The 14,095-nt window shown below is 54.8% G+C and overlaps 6 protein-coding genes across 6 annotated transcripts; 4 read left to right on the top strand and 2 right to left on the bottom strand.

Annotated features, from left to right (window-relative positions):
- Nucleotides 1-2,862: 2,862 nt before the first annotated feature.
- Nucleotides 2,863-4,205, top strand: LMH87_009231 (uncharacterized protein; the record flags this gene model as incomplete). Its single annotated transcript, XM_056202531.1, has 2 exons — nucleotides 2,863-3,478; nucleotides 3,577-4,205. The coding sequence occupies 2 exons, from the start codon at nucleotides 2,863-2,865 to the stop codon at nucleotides 4,203-4,205; spliced, it is 1,245 nt and encodes a 414-aa protein (XP_056057084.1).
- Nucleotides 4,206-4,340: 135 nt separating this feature from the next.
- Nucleotides 4,341-6,659, bottom strand: LMH87_009230 (uncharacterized protein; the record flags this gene model as incomplete). The annotated part of the gene is made up of 2 exons (XM_056202527.1): nucleotides 4,341-6,494; nucleotides 6,546-6,659. 2 exons carry the CDS (start codon nucleotides 6,657-6,659, stop codon nucleotides 4,341-4,343), a joined length of 2,268 nt encoding a protein of 755 aa, XP_056057083.1.
- A 1,468-nt stretch (nucleotides 6,660-8,127) lies between these two features.
- LMH87_009229 (uncharacterized protein) lies at nucleotides 8,128-8,421 on the top strand (the record flags this gene model as incomplete). The annotated part of the gene is made up of 1 exon (XM_056202526.1): nucleotides 8,128-8,421. The coding sequence occupies one exon, from the start codon at nucleotides 8,128-8,130 to the stop codon at nucleotides 8,419-8,421; it is 294 nt and encodes a 97-aa protein (XP_056057082.1).
- Nucleotides 8,422-9,101: 680 nt separating this feature from the next.
- On the top strand, nucleotides 9,102-10,025 carry LMH87_009228 (uncharacterized protein; the record flags this gene model as incomplete). Its single annotated transcript, XM_056202525.1, has 2 exons — nucleotides 9,102-9,628; nucleotides 9,686-10,025. The coding sequence occupies 2 exons, from the start codon at nucleotides 9,102-9,104 to the stop codon at nucleotides 10,023-10,025; spliced, it is 867 nt and encodes a 288-aa protein (XP_056057081.1).
- Nucleotides 10,026-10,243: 218 nt separating this feature from the next.
- On the top strand, nucleotides 10,244-11,798 carry LMH87_009227 (uncharacterized protein; the record flags this gene model as incomplete). Its single annotated transcript, XM_056202524.1, has 4 exons — nucleotides 10,244-10,395; nucleotides 10,456-10,576; nucleotides 10,633-10,798; nucleotides 10,846-11,798. 4 exons carry the CDS (start codon nucleotides 10,244-10,246, stop codon nucleotides 11,796-11,798), a joined length of 1,392 nt encoding a protein of 463 aa, XP_056057080.1.
- Nucleotides 11,799-11,868: 70 nt separating this feature from the next.
- On the bottom strand, nucleotides 11,869-12,522 carry LMH87_009226 (uncharacterized protein; the record flags this gene model as incomplete). The annotated part of the gene is made up of 1 exon (XM_056202523.1): nucleotides 11,869-12,522. One exon carries the CDS (start codon nucleotides 12,520-12,522, stop codon nucleotides 11,869-11,871), a length of 654 nt encoding a protein of 217 aa, XP_056057079.1.
- Nucleotides 12,523-14,095: the final 1,573 nt, after the last annotated feature.

Here is a 14,095-nt window from a genome sequence, read left to right as displayed (position 1 = left end):
GGCAGTCGTTGAACGTGGGCAGATGTGCTCCGACACCTTGCATAATGATGCGGTCGCGTCCTCCGGAAATAGATGTCTCACAGTGAGGACGCGGCCAACCGCCGACACACCGCACCAATGCTACAACGGGCGGGCCACCCAACCCCTCCTACTGGTGTGCTCTGGCCAGCCTGTTTCTTTCATCATCCATAAAAATAACAGCAGTCCTCAATGTCGCGGCCGGGGCCTTCCACACCTCCTGCTGTGGGGCCGGGCACAGCCTTTTCGCGACTTGTGCACCCCAGATTGCTCCTCGCCGACTCGACTCGTACAAATGCAATTTTACGCCCAAGGCTAATATACCAGGCCTGGCAGCACGATGAAGGAAATGGGGCAATAACTCTCGATAGGTGACCGAGTCTTGACCCACCCCGCTCCGCCTTTCAGGTTGGGTATCGGTTGCACCAACGGCTCAATCAACAGCACGCACCCAGTGTCCTGTCGCTGCCGTCGCCACCCGTCCCAGTAAATGTGGCCTTCTACGCGCCGGCACGGGTGGACGGGCGCAACTCCTGGTCACGCCCCGGAGCCAACCTCGCGGCCTCTTGGCCGTCCTCGGATCTTGTCCGTGCCGGATACGCCCTCAATTACGTGGTTCTCAAAACGCGTGGCATCGAATGCAGGCTCTGTATTGACGACGTGTGCGCGAAGCTGCTCTCGTTAATCCCGGCGCGTCGGGGCTCGTTGTACACACTTGAAACCCGGCCCCCACTCGGTGCTAGCCCGTGTACGGCCGGAGCTCCCGCTTCCACGAAGGGATCACCAATTCTTTGACCATTCGGCACATGAACAGTCGAGCGCCTCGGAATTTCGCCCAGGAAATGATTGTATTGACTCTCTTTGGCCTTGCTACTGTCTATCATTCCGCTGCAGTAACGTCTGCGCAGACCTCCGTGGCCTGGCCTCCGGCGCATATGTGCCGTGGCACGTCCACCGCGGAACGACTGCGACCGTCGCTCGCTGCCAAAACGGCATGAATATTTATAATACACAATACAGTATCGATTTATCCATTTAAACATTAAATCCAAGCAATTTCAAGGGATGTTGAGCACGTTGGCGGACTGTTGGGTCTGCCACCATTGGTGCTGCGCTACCGCCGTGCTGGTACGTACTGTTCGGCAAGTGACACAATCGTCCAAATTGTGCCGAAATGGCTGATATGTCGACGTAAGAGCAGAAACGATCATATAGCCCCTAACCTACAGAAATAACTCCCTGCTAGCGATTTTCTGGATTGCTGCGGCTCCGTAACTCTCACAGGTGAGCACGCATCTTCTATATGCACCATCTCTTTCAGTCTCCTATACCTACACATGCTTGTATCGAGAATAACATTGGTGATCTGCCTCTCATTTCAATCCGAATTAATCCGGCTACTTGGAAGCATGTCTTTCTGATTACCTTTCTCGTATTCCAGTACATCGTGCTCCAACAATGCCTTATGAGTTGATCCTGGGTTTGACACTTGTCCCCGGAGCAAAGAGGGGGAACAGGATGCAAGAATAAATGATTTTCGCTCTCCTCCCTCTACCACTGTAGTCAAAAGAAGCCACGGAGGCTTGAGAACTAACAGGGCCTGATGAGTCAGCAAAGCGCATCGACGGGCTTGAATGACGGAAATGATCTGGATCATGCGTTGATGCGAGATGTACCCCAAACATCGCTACGCTGCGATGATCTGAAACATGTTTGTGAGTTTCTTCGCAGTCCAGCCATATTGATTCGCCCTGAGTCCCGGACACCCGCCTACACATACCTCACTTGATAGATGACCCTGCAATCTACTTCAACACGTGAATCGGATCGCCTTCAAGACAGAACTATCTGGCAACGAAGCTGTGGCGTACAGACTACAGATTGTATCGTGTTGTCAAAGTCAGTGTTTCGTCTTGTCAATCGCAAAGTTTTACATTCTCACATGCCTAGTTACCCAATATAGTGACACGGGCTCTTGCATCGGACAAACTGAGTTTGGATCATGCATATCCGCGCCCGATGCGGACCTGTCAGCACCTAGCACCGAGTTCCTTGCGGCGCTACGGCAACAGGAGCCCGCAAAGTGCCGAGGGGTGAACCGCTCAGACGGCCGACATTTCGGCGGCGGGCGTAAAAAAAAACTCTGTCTTGGTCCTTATCTTGGGGAGAGTAGCTCCGCTGGGCAGAAAAGAAGAGTAATCATATATTTCGCGTCCGCATTCTTGAGTCTTGAAGCAGCAGTTAGCGACGAAGCGATGCTACGAATGCGTTATAGAACGAACACTACGGCTAGTCAAAACGGCCGATTTTCTCAATTTGCAACGACGACTTCGCGCGAAGATCGTATCCACCATCGGCCGCAGTTGGTTGCCCAATTCGGATCGTCAAGGCGAGACAATGCATCATCAATTCACTGCCCCTGGGACATTGCAAGTAAGCTATTGCGACGAAATAGCCGCAGGGTTTCTTTTCTTTTTCTTTGTCGTTTTCTTTTCGAAGGAAAAACGCTCCCACAGATAACAATAGACATACCGCAGGAAACTACAATGAAGCACGCAGCTGACAGCGCCTATGAAGCTGGGCCGTCATACGGAAGAATTACCCCAGCTTTTCGCAAAAGACAACCAGGTCCATCAACCAGATAAGCTTGCACCAAAGCTCGAAGAGGAAGCTACATGGCCTTGTGGGGCTGACGAGCTTATTTCCAAGTAAACCTTCGGCCCGTCTAAGTGGACTCTACCAAACAAGGGTAGACTGCGTGTAAGACCCAAGGACTGCGTTGCCAGCCGGAGAAATTTACATGCCGCTCATGAAGAAACTAGGAGTTGAATTTTTTTCGACTCCATGGATGCTCCGAAATATAAATGGCAGACTGTTCACCCTGTTGCTAGCCCAAGGTCCAAACGGCCACCGTCGTTCCTCTACCGCCTTACACGCTTATACGATATGCTTAACCAGAAGCACACCGCGGCGGCTATCGTCGCCGCCTTGTGCGCTACCAGCTCCCCCATTGTCCTGGCCGATGTCAATGCGGGCTTTAACGTGCGGACCGCCGCTGATGTTGCCGTGTCGCACGCCTCACACTCGTGGGAATGGGGCACCACGGCGCAGGCGCTCCTCGAACTCGACAACAACGACCTCTCCGTTTTTGGCGACGAACCTTTCCCCAACGGCCAGATCCCCCACGCAGACCCAAACATCCGCGCGCTGGCGTACGTCAAGCCGCATATCCGCCGCGACGGCCAGACCCTAACCGAGGACAAGGCCGTCGGTGACCCAGCGTCCATGGGCGTCTCGGCGCTGCTGCTCGGCACATCGGATAGCGTGTACAATGGCGCCGCGGACCGGCAGGCGGACTATATTCTGCACAAGGCGCCCAAGTTTTCCAACGGGGCCATCTCGCAACGTGCAGATGTTAAAGAGCTCTGGGCCGACAACATGGCCATGTCCTTTCCTTTCCGTAAGCCCGCTTTCCGGTTTCTCCAGTGTTACTATACTCAAAGGGTTTCCCATCGTGGGAAGATATAGAATGCTAATGCAAAAACAAAACCGTGCCAGTTGCATATTATGCCGTCTACAAGAACGACCGCAACGCCATGAAGGAGGTCGTCCGCCAGTGCGGCCTCTACCGCGACATTCTCAAAATCGACAAGTTCCTCAACTGGCGGCACATTATCGGTCCTCAGTCCCAGGACGAGGGCCTCTGGTCCACCGGCAACGGCTGGGCCGGCTACGGCATGGTGCGCGTGCTGTACACCCTGCAGAAGTGGTCCGGCTCGCGTACGCTGCACGACGAGCAGGGCAAGCTTAAAACCTGGATCAAGGAGATTCTCGACGGTGCCATGCTGTCGGACCGCGAGGACCTCGGCCTCCTCCGCAACTACCTCAACGACGCCGGCTGGTTCGGCGAGGTTTCCGGCACGGCGCTGCTGTCGGCGGTGGCGTACCGCATGGCCGTCAATGACCCCGCCATGTTTCCGCAAAAGTACATTGACTGGGCGGACCAAAACCGCCGCGCGCTCGGCCATCAGCAGGGCGGCGACGGCGTCGTTGTGCCCGCGGTGAACCCGCTTGCGTGGAAGGACCGTAACAAGTTCTACGGCGGCTCGCCAGAGGGTCAGGCCTTTATGGTGAACCTGTACACTGCCTACCGCGACTGCGTCAACAAGAGCATCTGCCACAACTAGAGATTTACGCCATACCAACTCCATGTACATCCATAGACTACTTGAATAGGACGTGATGCGGCTCATATATGTAACGGTACCGTGATTCGCGGGCTAGGGATTCTTGAGATACATGATGGGCTAGATGAAAAGTCCTCAACATTCAACTGCGACATCGCCACTCGGTGCCGAGACCGCATACTCCAGCCATAATTTGACCATCTTGCCCGCATTCAGCCTAACATCCCAGCTCACCTCGCCCCCTTTCTTCAACTGCGCCGTCGCCTTTCCCCATTCCCGGTCCCTGTTATCCTCCTCCCGGCCCGGCGCACCCGCCACCACTGACCCCTCCAGCGAGAGGCCCCTTGGCGTGACCACCTCCACTCGCAGCTTCTCGTCCTCGCTCACGGGCACCTGGTCCAGGACATGCAGCTGCGCGGGCTTCCCAGCCGCCGTCAGACGCGTATTATGCAACACCACCGCGCGCGCAAACACTGAGCTATTCTCCTTGCTAAACAGTCCCGTCGTGGCGCGGCGCACGTCGGGCTTGGCGTACGAGACCTGGATGGCCGGATCGACGCCGAGGTTGAGCGTGAAGATGTCGCCGGCGCTGCACCGCGGGATCGCCGTGCGGCCCATGAAGCTGCCGTCGAGCGTCAGGCCCGCGAGCCCGCGCAGGAGCGTCAGCTTGCTGTTGTTCTTAAGCTTGGCTTGCAGGTAAGCGACGGGACGGTACTTGGCGACGACGCTGTGACTGAGCGTGACGCTGCCAAATGTGATGCGCGCCACGCGCTGCTTAGACTCGGTGGACTTGGGCGCGAGCGTCTTGAGGCCCGGCAGGTCGTAGCTGGTCGTCATGCCCGCTTCTTCAATGAGCGAGTCCTCAAAGTCGACCGTGTCCGGCTCAGCATAGGGGTCCGAGGCGCCGTACGGCGCGGCAACGGCGGCGGGAGCGGCTAAAGCTGCCATGGGCATTGGAGCGGACGTCGTCAGCTTCTTTTTCCTTTTCACCAAGCCCACGCTCGCACACCTTATAGCGTCCACAACGGGCGCTGCCTCTGAAGTATCATCCCTGCCTTCTCCTGCAGCCGCCTGGTCCCAGAAATCAAAATCGAGGTCAAAGTCGACGGAGGCCGGGTCATGTCGCGAAACGAGACCAAACATTTCCTCTCTCGGCTTCTTCTCCACGATACGCTTCTTTTGCGCTAGCACATGCGACCGATACTCGTGCACTTCGGTGCGGCTGCGCGTGATAAGCTCCTCGCTGTCTTGGTACGCGTAGCTGCTCTTGCCGACCAGACGGATGCGCCACGGCGTCAGCTCGGGCAGATCCGAGTCGACGCCCGCGACCGTGGCGTCGGAAGTGCACAGCGAGACGCGACAGTTGCTCCACGTCTCCGACGTCTGGTTGGACACCTTGGCATCGAAGCAGAGCGTCGCCGTGGCGCCCGTGGTCGACAGCTGGAGGTCGTAGCTCGGTGTCCACTTGGCGGCTGATGTTACATACGAGAGGAAGAGACTACAGGATATGCAGTCCTGAAAGACCTCGTCGTCGGCCCCCCCCGCTGTTGTGGTGCCTGCGCTGACACCGATGGCCTGGACCAGGCCAGACTCACTGGCGACTGACGCCCGACGTGACGACATGGGCGTCATGGTATTGACGTCGAGCGTAACCTTAACGGAGTAGCAATACTTTGGCCAGAACCTAATTTGCTCTCGTCGGATTCGCTCCTGTTCCTCGCGGCGACCCGCTCGCCGTCGTTGCTCTCGTTCTCGCTGCCTTCGTTTCCCGTTGCGCCTCTCCCGCGACTCTTTCAAAGCCGCCTTTTGCAAATATTTCAAGTGAGCTTGCGCAGTGTCTAGACTTTTCCGCAAATTGCGCTGTGACTTGACCGCGTCCAGTCTCTCTTGACACAATGCGGCCCGCTCACTCCTGTACGCGGCCAGTAACTCGGAAAGCCGAGCTCCCTTATCCTGCTCCATCTTGTCCATGGCCTCACTTCGGACGTCCATGATTGTCTGCCGTTTGGCTACACTGTCGATAGTGTCCGTGATGAGGCGCATCTCATCCTGAAGTTCCGTAACACGAAGTTGGGCGGTGTGGAGTTCCTCGGAGTCAGAGTCCTCCTTTTCGCTCTCTTCTTCGTCAGAAGAGGCCTCGTTGGGATATACATCTTCAAAATTGTTTTGGTTGGGTAGTGCCTCCACTGAAATGTCCGTGATGACGGCGGACCCTGCTCCCTCTACTTTGACCGAGTCCTCGTCCAGAGTTGGGCTGAGACCACTAATTGTCACCTCATTGATGCCCGGCTAGCAATTATAAGTAGTTGCGTCGAGCAAGTTGCAAACTATTGAGCTCACCCTGAGTTTGATGTCTTTAATGTCTCTGAAAACTTGCGCTCTGCCAGGAAACAAGACCACTGCGCGAGTTGGGACGTCGACAATCTTGTAGTCGATTTCGTTAGCTGACTCCATCTTAGCTGAGCGCACTACCAATCCGTCAATGGAGACGTGTCGCTAATCTTCAAGCGTGATTTCCCCTAAAAAAAGATCACTATTGAAATAAGCCGCAGTATCCGCGAAATTGACAATTTGAGCAAGTACGTAGGTTGTGAGTCAACTTCAGCTCGGCGCTGGTGCTGCTCCTTATTATAGCTTCTCCTTAAGGCTCGGCTGCGCCCACATGCACATGACAGGGGATAGCTTCGCCACCGTTTTCACAACTCTAGGCAGCCACCCGCAGCACACATACAGTTGTCTTAATCTTTGGCTCACAACTATATTAATTAATTGAGCATTTTAAATACATATGTATTACGAGAGTCCTCAATTATACAGAGTTTGCCTCGAGAGATTTGCTACTGAGCGGCTTCTGAACCATTGCGCCGAGGCATGTGAAGAATGATGAGACATGGGTCACATCGCGGGGCTGTTGAAATTACAAGGCGTTCTTGGTGGGAGGAGGAAACGTGCCTGGAATTTAAAATCAAGAGATGTACGGAGTACTCCAAGCCTCGTTAAATAATTTGGAAGTTATCTTGCGATATGAGAGCGAAGTGGTCATGTCAGAGGCGTCCGCTCCGCGCATAGTTTCTAGACGCGGGTACGGTCGCACATTAGCTCGTAGCAACTCAAACTGAATTTCCAACCCATCATATCAGCATACTTGACCTCTGAGCTTCAAGACCGAAGCCAGTATCCGCATCTAGCTATCTTATGCTCACTTGTTAGCTAAAGTACGGCCAGCAGAGGCAAAGGAGCTGGCAGAGCAGGAGTACACTGCTGTGGCGTACAGTGTTGGCGTGTAGTACCCCCAGCGCCTTTACCAACGCCCTTGCTCGCGGGTTACACTACTTGATCCATCTGTCGGCCAACTTCTCCCAGTTTTGCCATTCGTAGGCTACAACTAAATTATTGGCCACTAAAAAAAAATGCTGAGTCGATGCCAGCATAGACTCCGCCCGGGGAGCCCAGCTCCGCGATGAGAGAGTATTTAGCTTGAGGGAAAGTTTGTGCAAAGCATGTGTTTAGTCCATGGTAAACCTGCATCGTAACCGCCATAGGTTTCTCTCACAATGACTGCCCCGATCATTGTCTACCGTTACCCGTTTTCGCCAAATGGCCGGCGAATCACTTAGTATTTAGCTCTCCGCAGTCTACCTTATGGGGAATGTGTAAGCTGGAATACTCGCCTTCTTCGAAATACTGGGCTGATATCCTCGAGGAATAACCTGTATGGATGCCTAGGCCGGATCTAAAACTGCCGGCGTCGAGCACCGTCGCCTTCTCGTTGTGGCTATTGGCCGCTATGTCTACGTGGACAAGCGTTTACAGCCACCCAAGCTTGAGCTGCTTGACGTCTAACAAGCTCGTCTGGGAGGGACGACGCCCGAACAAGAGGCTGTTGGGCGTCTTCTGTCAGCCTATGTGAACGTTTGACACCATGATTCTCCTACTTCCTGAAGACCGCCCATTGATGAATGAACTCGACTTTCTCAAGGATCGAGAGTACTCCTTCGCCAGCCCCGACTACAAATGGGATGCCCAATCGCGGAAAGAGCAGCGACCTACATCGTTCCACAAGGTAGCCGACATGTTCACTCTGCTGGAGGAGACGCTGCCGGCCGAGGGCTGCACCTGCATTCTAGGCACGCCGCAGCCCAGCCTGGCCGACATTGAAGCCGGAGGGTCGCTCAATTTCATCCTCAAGATCCCCAGCGCGCTGCCCGAGGCGTAGTTTAACGCCAAGGTCTACCCGCAGGTCTTCGCGTGGATCGACCGGTTCCGCACTGCGCTTGAGGCGGCTCAGGCCAAGAATCAGCCGCCAACGCTGTCGAGTGAGCACGCGGTCGCCGAAATTACCATGGCGGCTTGGCACGAGGCCGAGGGCGCGGTGGATGCGCACGACTTTGAGGCGGCGGATATAGGGCTTGAAAAGAACGAAGCCGTGACGGTTGGGCCGACTGATTTTTGGTCTTCATGCAGGGATGCGGGTGCGCTGGTAAGTTTGAGTTCGCGGGAGGCTGTCATCGAGGCCAAGGCCGGCCAATCGACGATCAGGAGTCATGCGCTGAGGCAGCAATTTAGCATCAAGAAAGCCTAAACGGGGGCATCGCGGCTTTGCTACTAGACTTTGGCTCAGCAATGCAAATAATACGAGCGGCTCCTATGATATCAGTAAACTCGAAAATCAATTCCGAATCGTTTTGCCAAGTCCATAAGTTCGTCGCAAATTCGTTGCACGAATCAAAACGGCTTTAGGCAGGGTAGTGGTGCTCAACGTCATGTCCATTCCCAGCCCCCAGAATTCTGCCCAATGGACTGCAGACGCAGAGTTGCACCTTAAAAGAAGCACCATCCATTTATCCCTCCCCGAAGCAAAAATACTGACGAAAAATCAGCAATACTCCCAACACCATGGATCACTCCAGTAAACTGACCGAGCTGGATCCCATGCCCATCTGGACTCCAGCGCCGTCCGATCACGGCGCCCAACGTTCACGGTCGCCAGTCCCGTACACTGGCGGCTTTGATGGTAACCCGACAGAGGGCATGGCCTTGCACCTGGGGCCCGAGGGACACATCCCGGACCATCCTGGCAGCGTCGCTGACTTTGCCCGTCCAGCATCACAGCCAATGCCGGCCCAACAGACGTTTGCGCCGCCACCGACAGGCCCGGCGGGGACGACCCCGGCGCCGCATATGCAGGAGCACGAGGCGCTGGATATTCGCACGTTGCGCCAGAGCTGTCAGTATAATCTGCGTGAATATCTGGCTGTGCAGCAGGAGTACATGCGGTATGGCGGAAACGTAGCGAATTCCCGCCTGCGGCATCAGACAGGCATGGTGCTGGGTGACCTGATGACCCTCCAGATGGAGGTGCGCGAACTGGCGCGGACGGCACAAAACCATCGCTGGCGGAAATGGCTCATGGGAGGTATCTTGTAAGTCAAGCGAGACTTTCAGAGCTATTTGATGACGGTAACCTAATAGGTTGACAGCGCATCCTTCATACCGTTGGTGAGACGCATCTTTCGGCGCGATGACGACGATGATGCCAAGGTAGCCTCTAACGACACCGAGTACGCATTTCAAAGATCCAAAAGTATTCTATCTCGGATCAAAAACAGCGTCTTTGGGGTTGGTAAGCTTGCATCGATTGGATTCTTTGTCTTTGCTGTGCTGTATATTTTCCAGAATGAGGTATCGCTGCGCGTGGCAAGGACTACTCAGAAGCGCCTCAAGCAGCTGTCGGATCGAATTCGAGAGGGTGACTCTACGCTCGAGGAGCGAGACATGCGAGTTCTCGAAGGCTGGAGGTGGCGAGTTCTTCTCTGGTAATGTATATATAGATTTTTCTCCTCCCGCATTGATAGACGAAAAAAATATAGTCAACGCATGATCAACTTTTGTCGGCTGTTGCCGTGAGGCCGGCGAGCTGTTGATGGTGGGGCGCGCGCGCGCGCAAACAAAAAACTAGACTCACGACTGGCAAATCCTTGATGTTGCATCGCAGAGATCTTCATACCGCGTCGGCTCACCGCAAGCTTTCTTTCGAAATGGCTTCTGTTCGAGATGGAGTCAAGCGATTGGCCGAGGCTGTGCCGACGGAGGAGACACAGGAGCGAAAAGACCAGCGCTTTCGCAAGTTGTATATTACCCCGCCGGATTTTAAAGAGATTGCTGCCCTTGATGCTGAATTCGCCACAGTGTAAGAATTGCTAAAATCCTTGGCTACTTTTACGAAAAAAACGCTTCTAATTGAATGCAGAGTCCAAGGGCGCGACCTAGACTTCAAGGATCCCAAGGCTGTCATGCAGCTGTCCAAAACACTGCTTAAACACGACTTTGGTCTTGCGCTGGACCTCCCAGGCAATCGTCTTTGTCCCCCGGTATGCCTGTTATTAAATCAATCTCACTAGGTGTATACTAAGAATGGTTCTTTAAGATACCCAACAGACATAACTATATTCTCTGGCTCAAAGACTTGCTCGACACAACCACATACAACACATCTGGCGGAAAGCTCGTTGCCATAGATATCGGCACAGGAGCTAGCTGTATATACCCAATGCTTGGCTGCACTCAGAGACCATGGTATTTTATCGCCTCAGGTACGTTTATCGCTCTGTTTTAGAGCTTCCCTTCCTAACGAGCCCAGATATCGACGACGAGAGTCTGCGCTGGGCGCGGAGAAACATTGAGCAGAACCACTTGCAAACCCGAATCAAACTGGTGAAATCCAAGCCCGGCGGGCCCATCATCCCCATCGAAGCAGCCCCTGCGACGGAGGACGTTGCATTTGTCATGACGAATCCGCCCTTCTACAAGTCCGCCGCCGAAATGGACGAGCGTGCCGCCGAAAAGTCCCTCCCGCCGCTCACAGCCTGCACCGGCGCCCCAGTTGAGATGGTGACGGACGGCGGCGAAGTGGCTTTTGTCGGCCGCATCCTTGACCAGTCGCTCGCGCTGCGCGGGCGGATCCAGTGGTACACGGCCATGCTGGGCTTTCAGTCGAGCGTCGCGGCGCTGGTGCTGCGGCTGCGCGATCATGACATCGGCAACTACGCGGTGACGGAGTTTGTACAGGGCAAGAAGACAAAGCGATGGGCCGTGGCGTGGAGCTTCCGGGGCATGCGCCCGCGTCAGTCCATTGCCCGCGGAGCGACAACAACCTCGCTGAAGGCCAGTCTACCGGCGCATACCGAAGTGACGGTCGTTGACTTTCCTGTCTTCGAAGCCATCTCCAGATTTGCAAGCCGGTTGCAGAGTGCAGTTTCGGCTTTGGAAACCACGCACTGGGAGTGGGATACGCAGAAGCTAGAGGGCCTGCTGAGGGCTACGGAGAAGGTGTGGACAAGAGCGTGGCGACGGCAGAAGCAGCGTGGTATGAACACCAGCCCAGAAACAAAGGATAAACGTGTCAAAGAGGACCTCGGATTTAAAATACAAATCAACGTCAACCTGGACGGAGTTGTCGTTCGGTGCCGCTGGATCGAGGGTCAGGATGAGTCGGCCTTTGTCAGCTTCAATGGCTACCTCAAGACAACAGCCAAAAACATTTACAGCGAACTGGAGGAAGCCACAGAGTCTGGGATGCTGGCAGAAAAGTAGACATTTCTGGAGCAGATGGAAACAATACAGTACACTTTTCAACAATCATGCAGATCAACGACGGCAGCCCTCATGGAAGGTGCTTATCGTAGCCCTCCGCTATCAGCCTCTGCGCCGCCTCCATCACCAGCGGTGGAATCTCCTGCGCGATCTGAAACCCCAGCGCCGGATACCTTTGTATGCGCATCAGATCCCCCACCATGACATTGATCACCAGCTGCCTCGGGTTCGCCCCGTCCGGGTACTCGGCAAAGCTCAGCTGCGGTGAGGTGACGGTGATGCTCGCCGTCTCGTCCGGCCACTGCTTCTTAAACGTCGCAAACGTGCGGCGCTCCATATAAGGCTTCTGGACTAGGATCAACGAGTGCGCGTGCACGCCGCGCTCCCGCAGCAGCGCGTGCGTGAAGCGCACGTTCTCGCCCGTGTTGGTCGCCGCGGGCTCGGTGAGGATGCGCGACGAGGGCACCCCCATACCGCGCGCAACGTCGGCAAAGATGTCGGCCTCGGGCCGGTCAAACACGTCGTGCGTCAGCTTGCCCGAGTTGCCGGAGAATACGACGTAGGGCGCCAGGCCATCGAGGTAGAGCTGGGCGGCGCGGGCGGCGACGCGCGTGTCGAGACTGCCGAGGCAGAAGATGACGTCGGCGGGGCTGAGGGCCATGCCCATGTGGTGGTAGTTGTAGACGAGCTCGGCATCTTGATCGATTTGCGTGGCGGAGGCCATCCTGCACGTGGCGGGCTACGAAGAGCAGTGCTGTTGATGGATTTGGGAGATGGAGGTTGAGGATGTGATGAGAGTAGAAGCAGCTGCCGCATCTGTGGTACGAGGATGTTTGGCACTCGTAGCCCCCACCCACGTCGTTGTTCTTGAACAACCCATCGCCGCAACAGGCTTGAAGATTGAGTTATTGACTACTTCTTCAGCCTCGGGAATATGAAAATATTACAAGTTTTCCGGGTAGTTTTGTTTTTCTCCCAAAGAAAATAAAACTGAAGTCGAATGCGTTAACTAGTTACTGATGTGTCGTGTTGTCAGACAACAAGGCCGGGCCTAGACGACCCCCACTACCCACGTTAGAGAACCATCAGTCTGGGTACGTATCATATTCTTTAGTCAAAGGAACATGACGGGTGATTGGATTCCTTTTTATCAGACCCTACTTCGTATGACTTCGTATGCAATGGCCCGTATTCGTTTGGTATTGAGCACCGGGTCGAGCACGGACAAACTCGGGACTTGTGCTCCGGAACGGCCCCGAAGTGAGGGGCCGAACGCCGCACTTATGCATGCCTACCAAGACACCACCCAGCTCGGCGCTCTGATTGCTGGGAATGGTGAGCCCTTGTTTTTCGTGGGTAGCATTTTGCTGCCATTGCATCCGACCTGATTCGCTAAGCCACAGCGCCCAAGCCGGCTTTGCTGTCCTGCGGGCTGCAATGCGCTGTGCGTTGTCTCAATTTCGTCGTCTGTTCGAAAAGGGAAAATGCTGGCCATCAGCCGTATTGACACCGGGTTTTGGGTAGCCGTGATTTGCTGGACGTGCTATGTATTGCTAGCTCTGCGTGCGGCTTTTGATGGCGTGTCGAGCCGGGGAGTACAGTAGGTCGTGAGCACTGATCGCAGATACTTGGAAGTAGTCTAGGTAGGATGATGTATGCCCGTACGCTTTGTCGAACTTGCTCCAACTGACGAAGGAATAATCTTGAGTCGGGATTACGAAGTACTTCAAGAGTAGTACGGCCTTACGATGCCGCCACGAGAGGCATGCAGGGCGTTATTACATACTTACACAAACCGTAATGTGCTCTTAGTACAATGCATGCATAAGCCTCAACTGTAGGTACTTTGGTCCTTTGCCGCTTCTCGCATGGAGCTTCCCAAAGCAGGCATCCGGAGTTGTTCTGACATTGTTGTACTGTACCAAGTTCCACAGCCAAACTGCAGTGCAACATTGCGCCGCGACATGCAGCTTGTCTTATGACGAATAAAAGTTACCACTCGCCGCTCAGTGGCAGTGTCAGGTCCAAAGTCCTGTATCTCGAGCAAAGTTTGCAGTGTCGCCGCCAGATTGGGATGCTAAAAGACAAATGTGTGTGTGTGTGTGTGCATGCATGTGTGGGAATAAGACATGGGAAAATAAGCTTTTGCCAAATGGAATTCTCAGTCAATGATGGATCCAAAGCAAATCCCGTGTTTTTCGCAGCGTCAAATTGAGCGGTTCTTGTTCCCCACGTGGTGCCATGACAAGCCCAGAAACCTTCTACCACGCCTCCTCCGCGAAGGGAACGCGGGGTGG

Source organism: Akanthomyces muscarius (assembly GCF_028009165.1).
Source record: "Akanthomyces muscarius strain Ve6 chromosome Unknown contig_18, whole genome shotgun sequence".
Classification (NCBI taxonomy): domain Eukaryota; kingdom Fungi; phylum Ascomycota; class Sordariomycetes; order Hypocreales; family Cordycipitaceae; genus Akanthomyces; species Akanthomyces muscarius.
This window is presented reverse-complemented; position numbering and strand designations above follow the sequence as displayed.